The sequence below is a fragment of the Apaloderma vittatum genome, unplaced genomic scaffold (assembly GCF_000703405.1).
Source record: "Apaloderma vittatum isolate BGI_N311 unplaced genomic scaffold, ASM70340v1 scaffold10950, whole genome shotgun sequence".
NCBI lineage: Eukaryota > Metazoa > Chordata > Aves > Trogoniformes > Trogonidae > Apaloderma > Apaloderma vittatum.
This window is the reverse complement of record NW_009694049.1, coordinates 44344-53858: the sequence shown is the minus strand read 5'-3', so window position 1 is coordinate 53858 and position 9515 is coordinate 44344. Positions and strand designations below refer to the sequence as shown.

At 42.5% G+C, this 9515-nt stretch overlaps 1 protein-coding gene across 1 annotated transcript in view; it reads left to right on the top strand.

Annotated features, from left to right (window-relative positions):
• Window positions 1-13: 13 nt before the first annotated feature.
• WDYHV1 (WDYHV motif containing 1) overlaps window positions 14-9515 on the top strand; it is a 13861-nt gene continuing 4359 nt past the window's right edge. Inside the window, exons 1-4 of the mRNA XM_009866189.1 lie at window positions 14-160; window positions 694-744; window positions 3468-3616; window positions 3936-4060. Of these exons, the coding sequence (XP_009864491.1) occupies window positions 14-160; window positions 694-744; window positions 3468-3616; window positions 3936-4060 (472 nt within the window). The remainder of the gene's footprint in view (window positions 161-693; window positions 745-3467; window positions 3617-3935; window positions 4061-9515) is intronic.

Sequence of the window (9515 nt, the reverse complement as noted above, 5' to 3'; positions counted from 1 at the left end):
CTGCTCGCTAGAAATGAAGCTGGCAGGGGGGAGAAACCGAATAATTCTCGTGTTTTACAGTGAAGAAAATGTGTGGAAACTCTGTGACTACATCAGGAGTCGGGATCAATACCCTCTAGAGGAATTCTATGCCGTTTTCATATCCAATGACAGGAGGATGGTGAGTCGATGAGATGCGATCTGAATGCAGCCGTGGAGGGATTCAGGCCTTCGACCGCAGCCCAGCAGCGATGGGACGTGGTCCTGGGCGCTGAGACCACAGCCCAGCGTGGGCCCTGGCGTTTTAACCACAGCCCAGGGTGGGTGAGACATGCTCCCAGGCCTTCAGACCTCAGCCCAACCCCTGAGATCTGGTCCCAACCCTCTTGTAACTCGCTTTGGTTCAGAGGAGTGCAAACCACACACCACGTGAGATCCTTCAGTTTTCTGATGCATTCAGGACCATGGGAAGAGGCACGATGCCACTGGGAGCTCCGGGGGCAATTCTCCCCTCTACTCTGTCAGTTTAGGAGAATGATTATGTAATGTGGTCCAGAATATTATCTCCCATCTTCGTGCCCCTGAGAGATAGAAACCAGTGAAAAAATCCTGACTACAGCACAGATGTAAAATGATGAAGTGGATAGGATAGCAAAGAGCTAACCAATTAACTCCAAATTAATCTAAAAGGTTTTATTCACTCGTAACTTTCAGATTCCACTCTGGAAGCAGAAATCAGGACGTGGAGATGAGCCTGTTGTCTGGGTAAGGTATTCTGTTCTCTCTCACAGTAATTCTGAGTGTGTGCTTCTGTGGTTGAGAGCTGCAGGATCAAGACATGGACAGTGTCAGCCACCTTCGCTGCAACAAACTGTTTTGTTTATGTTCCATCTGAACATAAAAACCCCACTTTTTTACTGGGAGGGTGATGGAGCACTGGATCGGTTGCCCAGAGAGGCTGTGGAGTCTCCATCCTCAGAGATACTAGAAAGCCATCTGGACATGGTCCCATTCAGCTGGATCTAGACATCTCTGCTTGGGCAAGGGCCTGCACCAGATGACCTCCAGAGGTCTCTTCCAACCTCAACCGTTCTATAGTTTTGTATTAATATTTACTGTTCTTTAGCAACAGATTTATAAAGAGCCTCAATCTGGTACTCCTTTTTATCATTCATGGTAAAGCAACAGCGAGGCAGTCGGTAAAATCTACAGGTCACAAATCTTAACATTGGCAAGAGTATGTAACAGATTTGTGAAAATTATCATCTGGATATTGTTGAGGCTACCAGCTTTGTGGGATGTTAAGGAGATGCCTGTACTTATAAGAAGTAGATGGATGAAAATATCCACGTAGGCATGACAGAGGATAGAAAAGCATAAGTCTTGTATGTATTCAGGTGTCAGTAATTAAACTGACCCATAAATGGTGACTTTGGATTGTCATTTGATCAAGGAATGTAATTCAGTAATTGTTCCTACAGAATTCCTTTCAAATATGTATAATTACAGAGTTCTTTCAGTTATCTGGTAGGGTATATTGAAATATTGCCATATTTCTTATGGCAATTTCAGTTTCAGAAATTCTGCATAATAATCTACAAACTTCTGAAGTTCTGTGATTTCTGAATCATTCAGAATCCCTCCCAGAATATTTGTGTATTTATCATACCGAAAAGGTTTTGTTTGTAAAGAGATCCAAGTGTTATGAAGATGATCTAAAAAGGAGTGGGAGAGTCAGGGAAGGCTACCACAGAATATGGATTTCCCATAAAAGTTTGTGGCTGGAAATGTGTTTTCCTTTTGATGTTTCAATGGATCACAGGATACATAAAGCTTGTAGCTATTTCTTCTTATACGTTGTAACAGATTTTTCTAAATATTGTTGCATACAGTTGTCTGTGTATATTGGTCTGTCGAAATAGGTGCCCAAGATCTTTTATCATTCCAATCCCTTTATTTAATATTCCAATCTCTTTCGTTTAATATTGTTAGTGTAGAAAGACGGTGCTTCAACTTTTCTTTTTTTGTGAGTGGATTTAATGTAAGCTTTACTAATCTGTTAACAGCTACCTTCAATTTAATTTTGGAAAGCAGCACTGTACATACCTGACACTTATGTAACTCCAATTTCTTCAAACCAGTTTCTCCACCATGCCTGTGCTTTACAAGTTAAGCAATAATGCTGCAACTCAGAACCCAAGTGCCAAGACAACATAGTTGCTGTGACAAAGTGAGATATAGTACCTGTGGGCATTTTTTCTCAGTTTCGAGAGCTACTGCAGAGATTCATCTGACTCTTACAGTCCTCTTGATCTGGGCTGTTTGCTGTATTTTCAGTTGCATGCTGTTTTTTCAGCTGTTTTGGGCAGCTAAACGCTGAGCACTCAAATTCACAGATGGTGAGCAGACACTGTAACAGGTACAACATCTCTCTAGTAGAAGAGATCACTAGATAATTTTTAATGCTAAGCTATGAGAATGGGTGTAGCTAGTAGGTCGAGAGAGGTCCTCCTGCCCCTCTACTCTGCCCTGGTGAGGCCACATCTGGAATATTGTGTCCAGTTCTGGGCCCCTCAGCTCAAGAGAGACAGGGAACTGCTGGAGAGAGTCCAGCGCAGAGCCACAGAGATGATGGAGTGAAACATCTCCCTCATGAGGAAAGGCTGAAGGAGCTGGGTCTCCTCATTTTGGAGAAGAGGAGACTGAGGGGTGACCTCATTAGTGTTTATAAATACGTCAAGGGGGAGTGTCAGGAGGACGGAGCCAGGCTCTTCTCAGCAGCGTCCAATGACAGGACAAGGGGCAACGGGTACAAGCTGGAACATAGGAGGTTCCACAAAAACATGGGAAAAAACTTTTTCCCTGTGAGGGTGACAGAGCCCTGACACAGGCTGCCCAGGGAGGTTGTGGAGTCTCCTTCTCTGGAGACATTCAAAACCCGCCTGGACACGTTCCTGTGTGACCTACTGTAGGTGATCCTGCTCTGGCAGCGGGGCTGGACTAGATGATCTTTTGAGGTCCCTTCCAACCCCTGACATTCTGTGATTCTGTGATCATCATGTATTGTTGTAAGCTTTTATTTAGTACTGAGTCTAAGCTGAAAGTGCTTACCCCACTCAACTTGTGTGGTTTGAGTGGGACATGAAATAAATTTGGGGGTTTTTTTTGGTCTTGGGAGTACGTTTTAGCTGTCCAGGCTTAAATCAGACGGGGCTGCAAAGGAATGTGAAAAATACTGAGATTTCTCAAAAGGTGCAGTAGGTGAGACAGGCATTAAGAAATTTCTCTCCTGGTGCCAGAAATGTTACAGGCTTAATACTTTAAGGACGGAAAGCAGGATGTAAAGTAAGAATCTCTACCTTTTGCTTTTAGGAAACTTTGGTTTTTTCTTTTGTTTTTTTTTTTTCTTTTTTTCCCTTATTCTTCCCTCCCTTTGCCAGTTTCTTGTTAACAGCTGTTTAACTAATGACGATTACCCGTCTTCCCAGGACTACCATGTTATTCTACTTCATGTTTCCAGTGGGGAGGAGAACTTCATTTATGATCTTGACACAGTGTTGCCATTTCCATGTCCTTTTGACCTGTACAGTGTGGAGGCCTTTAGGTTGGATGCCAGCCTTCGTCCAGAATTTCACAGGTAACGGTGTAAAAGATAAAGACCATGAATGTTATTTCATGAACTGAAAGTTGAAGTTCTCTTTGTGGATGCATAGTGACAGAAGGTTTTAGCTATGCTCCAGTGAAATAAACGCACTTTGTTGTTTTTCCAAAGCTCTTTAGTTTAGTCATAAAAATCCTTTTTCTTTCCTAGTGTAATTTCTTGTAAACTAGTTAACTGCTTGGCACAACATTGCTGATTTAATGCTCCTTGATGGGAGGAAAGGGCTCTTATTCTAAGTGACTAATGCAATACTGTACACACGCATCTTTTGATACAATTTTATGTTGCTGTTTAGGAAAATCAGAATGATTCGAGCAGATTTGTACTTGAAGACGTTTGCTTCAGACAGATCTCATATGAAAGATGCAAATGGGAAATGGCAGAAACCTCCTCCTTCATACCCTTGCATTGAAACTGCAGGTAAGCTGACAGTGCTCCTTTTTTCTGCTTGCAGCATTGAATGACATAGACAAAGATGAACACAAGAAGTAGATATGCTTCCATAACACATATCTGGAAGCATATCCAACTATCTTATTTCATATGGAAAAACAAATAAGGCTATGAAACATTTGACACTTCCTTTTCTGAACATGTAAAATCTAGCATTCCTTCTGGCATTTACCATTAGCAAACATTAATTACTGATCTTTGTGAACTGAGCAGAGAATGAGGGGTAAGTAGTACTATTCTCTTGTTACAGCAGGGAGCAACTGAAGCAAAGAGGCCAAATGACTTGCTTAAGGGTCACAAAGTGAATTTTTAACACACCCATTATCCCACGCTTCAGCTGGCAGGTCCCATACTGCCAGAGCAGGTTATTTTGACCAGGGGAAGTTTTCACCCTCTTCTCAGTGTACTGGGTTTGCCTGCATATGAGATGTTTGAGGTTTCTCTACCAAGTGAATGGACCTGAGGATGCTCTAAGGCAAACTGGCAAATCAGCAAAGATTCCCCCAAGCCTTAAACCTCTTTTAAGTGATAGTCTAGACAGTAGCTTCTGGGCAAGGCAGAGAGAGAAGTAAAGACTTGGCACCTCATCTGTAGAGCTGCTTAAACCATTCTTATCACATCACACTTCAGCTTATTCTAATCATGTGTTTGGCAAGCTGGACTAGCATTTACCATGTGTGTGTTTGTTCTTTCATTTTCTTTCCAGATGGTGAAAAGCATGGTGAAGTTCTGCTTTGAAAGAGTTTTCATGTTATTGCTCTGCATGTTTGGTTTTTCTCTTTTTAAAATAATACAGTTTATGTTAGAGAAGGCAGGGGCAAAGAAAGATGTTTTGTGTTTAGGTCCAAGTTTATTGTGGTTTTAGGTTGCTGGGAAGTTAATTCTTAATCATTGCTTTGGCTTCTAAAGAAGCTTAGTGTTTCCTCAGAACTACTTCATGTAGTCCTCACTGTGAAGCTTGAAGGTGTTTTCTTGGTGATCCAGGTTATGAAGCACCTTAAATTCTGTGTCTTGGTCCTTATCTCCATAAAGCTTTAAATGAAGGTAGTGTAGCCAGTGGCCCCTCAGCTCAAGAGAGACAGGGAACTGCTGGAGAGAGTCCAGTGCAGAGCCACAGAGATGATGAAGGGAGTGGAACATCTCCCTTATGAGGAAAGGCTGAAGGAGCTGGGTCTCTTTAGCTTGGAGAAGAGGAGGCTGAGGGGTGACCTCATTAATGTTTATAAATATGTCAAGGGGGAGTGTCAGGAGGACAGAGCCAGGCTCTTCTCAGTGATGTCCAGTGACAGGACAAGGGGCAATGGGTACAAGCTGGAACATAGGAGGTTCCACAAAAATATTAGGAAAAGCTTTTTCCCTGTGAGGGTGACAGAGCCCTGGCACAGGCTGCCCAGGGAGGGTGTGGAGTCTCCTTCTCTGGAGACATTCAAAACCCACCTGGACACGTTCCTGTGTGACCTACTGTAGGTGATCCTGCTCTGGCAGCGGGGCTGGACTAGATGATCTTTTGAGGTTCCTTCCAACCCCTGACATTCTGTGATTCTGTGAGAATGCCTGAACAGCAATTCCAGGTTCACTGTTAGTTGGAGCGTCCAAGGTGCCTGTTGAGTGCTTTTTGCCTGTGAAAACCTTGTTGTTGTGATAATGAAAGTGTGAGGAATGAAGGTCAGGCCAGGAAGATGAAAAAATTCTATTCAGAAGATTAGAAAACAGTTGCAGATATGTGCATGTACCTCCAGTTGCTGTGAATGGCTCTAGCTGCAAACCCTGTATCTCTCCCTTTCTCTGTCTTGCTTGGCTGAGCTTTTCCTCACTGATGAACAGCAGCCACGTGGTTTCAGCCAACCTCTGGATTGTCTCTGTGAGGCTGGTAGATAGGAAAGATACATAAGATCTTCGTTCCTCTCACGCTTTATTTCTTTCCTCTGTACCTTGCTGTGCTGAAAGAAATGTCCATAGGGCATCCAGTCTAACACCTGCTCAAAGCAGGGATGCCTTAGGGCTCTGTCCAGTCGACTGTTGAACACATCCAGGGATGGAGATTCTACCACCTTTCTGGGCAGTCTCTTCCATTATTTGACTACTGTCATAGTTAAAAAAAAAAATAAATAAAAAAATCATAAAATGGTTGGAGATGAGTCGACTGTTGAACACATCCAGGGATGGAGATTCTACCACCTTTCTGGGCAGTCTCTTCCATTATTTGACTACTGTCATAGTTAAAAAAAAATAAATAAAAAAATCATAAAATGTTTGGAGTTGAAAGGAATCTCTAGAGATCATCTAGTCCAACCCCCCTGCCAGAGCAGGACCCCTAGGGCAGCCACACAGGAACGCATCCAGATGGGTTTTGAAAGTCTCCAGAGAAGAGAGCTTGAAATACTAGTATGCAGTTAGAATTGCCTGTATTTGAACTTGCTTTTTGAATAAATGCTTCTTGTCCTGTCGAGAGGCTCTTGCAGGAAGGCTCTGGCTCCATCTTCTTTGTGTCCTCTGATCAGGAAATGAACACAGGAGTAAAGGTCTCTCCAGCTTATCTGTTTAAGACTGAACAGGCTCGATTCTTTAAGCTTATTCTTGAATGTTGTGTTCTCCTGCCCCAAACAATTTGATGTTCCTCTTCTGGACTCACTCCAGTATGTCAGTGTTTTCAGTTGGTTTGGTTTTGTGGATTTTATTTTTTTTGTTTGGTGTTTTTTGGTTTTTTTTTGCACTGAGAGGCTCCAGACTGGACACAGTATTCCAATTCAGTGCTGATGTGCTCTAGTCTCTTGGTCAATTGGTTGAATGTTGCAGGTGAAAGAAACTGGAAGGTCATTTTGCTGGGAAGCTTCAGGATCTGCGTCAAAATGGGAAGAGCTTGTATCAGATCGAGGATGTCTAGTTTCAGGTTTCTCATTTGGTACCAGTTTCTCCAGCTTTTATTTTTTGTCTTCCCTGTATTCACTTGAGATGTCTTACAGTAACGTGTGCCTCGTTGTGCACAGCGCCGTCAGACAGTGAGGGGTCTGGGTTTAACTGTCGTGGAACAAGCGTGTTCTTTAACTTTGGGCTGAATTGAAGTCCTGCACTTCAGTTATGTGGTTCCGCAGATGAGTGGGTGTCCTGCAGACGGGTGTAGAAGTTTAGAAAATGTTGCTGTAAACAAGTAGAACTCGTAATTCTCTGCCATTAGAGACTGATAAAGTAATGTCTCAGTGCAATTTTATCAAGCATAAAAGTGCCTTATTTTAGACTTGGTGGAAAACTGGGTGGCAGACCTTTTGTTATCGTAAAAGAGCCTGGGGTATTAATGTTCACATCCATGCCAAATTCCATCGCAGATAACTTTTTTTTCTCCCTGCCGTTTCACTTAGATAGAGTGCCCTACTTTCTGTGTTAATTTGTGTTTGTGTAAGATTAAGTTGCTTACATATTTCATGTTAGAGGTGACTGCAATTTAAAGGCTGACCACATTGTTTTAGTGTCAATTTATTTATGAGGCACCTTTAGATCAGAGCATTATTTTATTATTATGCTGTCGTTTAGAGTAGCCAAATTCTTGAGCTCTTGAGAAGATGATTACAAAAGCATTCAAAGTTTTTATTACTTCTCTTTGCTCTGTCTCTTCTTTGATGTTAGAAATGTTTGAAGACTGAAAAAATACAATAAAAATCACAGAATCACAGAATTTTAGGGGTTGGAAGGGACCTCTAGAGATCATCTAGTCCAACCCCCCTGTCAGAGCAGGATCCCCTAGGGCAGCCACACAGGAACCAGGCGTTGCTTTTTTTTTTTTTAATTGTATGAGCATTGTACTGTTAAAAATGTGCCCTTGAACTCTTGGTATTTAAAGATAATCGCCACTCTGGTATTACTGTGTCCCTTCTCTCATGTAACAAGAGACAGGACAGGAGGAAATAGCCTCAAGTTATACCAGGGGAGGTTTGGATTAGATATTAGGAAAATCTTCTTCAGCAAAAAGGTTGCTCAGCATTGGAAGAGGCTTCCCAGGGAAGGGATTGAGTCACCATCCCTGGAGGAACTTAAAAGACATGTAGATGTGGTGCTTAGGGACATAGTTTAGTGGTGGACCTGGCAGTGCGGGGTTAATAGTTGGACTCAAAGGTCTTCTCCAAGGCAAAACAATTCTGTGATTCAATTAAAGCACATTAGTTACATTTATATTAACCACTTCTCTATTCTCACTTGGTTCTAAAGATTTTAGTAAGCTTAAAAAGACAAGAATGTTTGCTTTCGGCACTAAAATATTGCCTCTTCCAGAGCAGAGCAGATGTTAAGCCTGCATATAGCATTTTAGAAAAGGAAATTCTGTATAATCTTAAGTCAGATGAGTTGAGGAATCTCTATCAATAACCAATTAAGCAATTTTTTCCTACTACAAACTCAAAAGGAATAATTCTTAAACTGTATTTGTGCTGCTCATGGGGTTGCAAAATAAACCTTCTAAAATAAGCTTATCCTGAGTCGTTGTTGTGGTTTAACCCCAGCTAGCAATTGAGAACCGCACAGCCGCTCGCTCACTTCTCGCCTCCCCAGTGGGATGGGGGAAAAAATTGGAAAAACAAAAAAAAATAAATAAAACCTCACAAGTTGAGGTAAAGACAATTTAATAGGGCAGAAAAGGAAGGGAAAACAATAATTATAATAATAAACAATACACAAAACAAGTGATGCACTATACAATTGCTCACCAGCCGCTGACCCATGCCCAGCTAATCCCCGAGCTGCAGTATCCCCCAGCCAACTCACCCCAGTTTACATACTGGGCACGAGATATCCCCTTGGCCAGTTAGTGTCAGCTGTCCTGGCTGTGTGCCCTCCCAGCTTCTTGTGCAGCCTCAGCCTCCTCACTGGCAGGGCAGCAGGAGAAACTGAAAAGTCTTTGACTTAGTATAAATACTGCTTAGCAATAATTAAAACATCAGTGTTGTCAACATTATTCTCACCCTAAATCCAAGCCTCGGCACTGAAGCAGCTACTAGGAAGAAAATTAACTTTATTCCAGCTGAAACCACAACAGTCACAAATTCCAGTCCGTGCTTACAAAATCTGAAGCCGGAGCTAGGTGATTTTTTTGTAAACTTGAACCTTAGCATTATTTTTCTAAAAAGCAAAGAATCCCATGATAACCAACTAAACAAAAAAAAAACCCTCAAACCCCACAATATCTCATCAGAACTCACATGCTAAGCATCAGCCTGTTGCAACTGGCTCTGCTCTAGCTGTTTGCCAGAGCTTGGCCTCTGTGTTTCTTGTAGGCATCACCCTGGCCTCTGCTCTGCTCTGCTCCGCCGCTGTGCGTGCCAGGCTGACCTATCTGGCTGCACGGTGCTTTCTCACCCAGCCCTGTCCTCAAAAAAGCTTCACTGGACTGAGCGTGCCCTGAGCTGCAGCAGATTCCCCTGGTCCCACCTGGCTG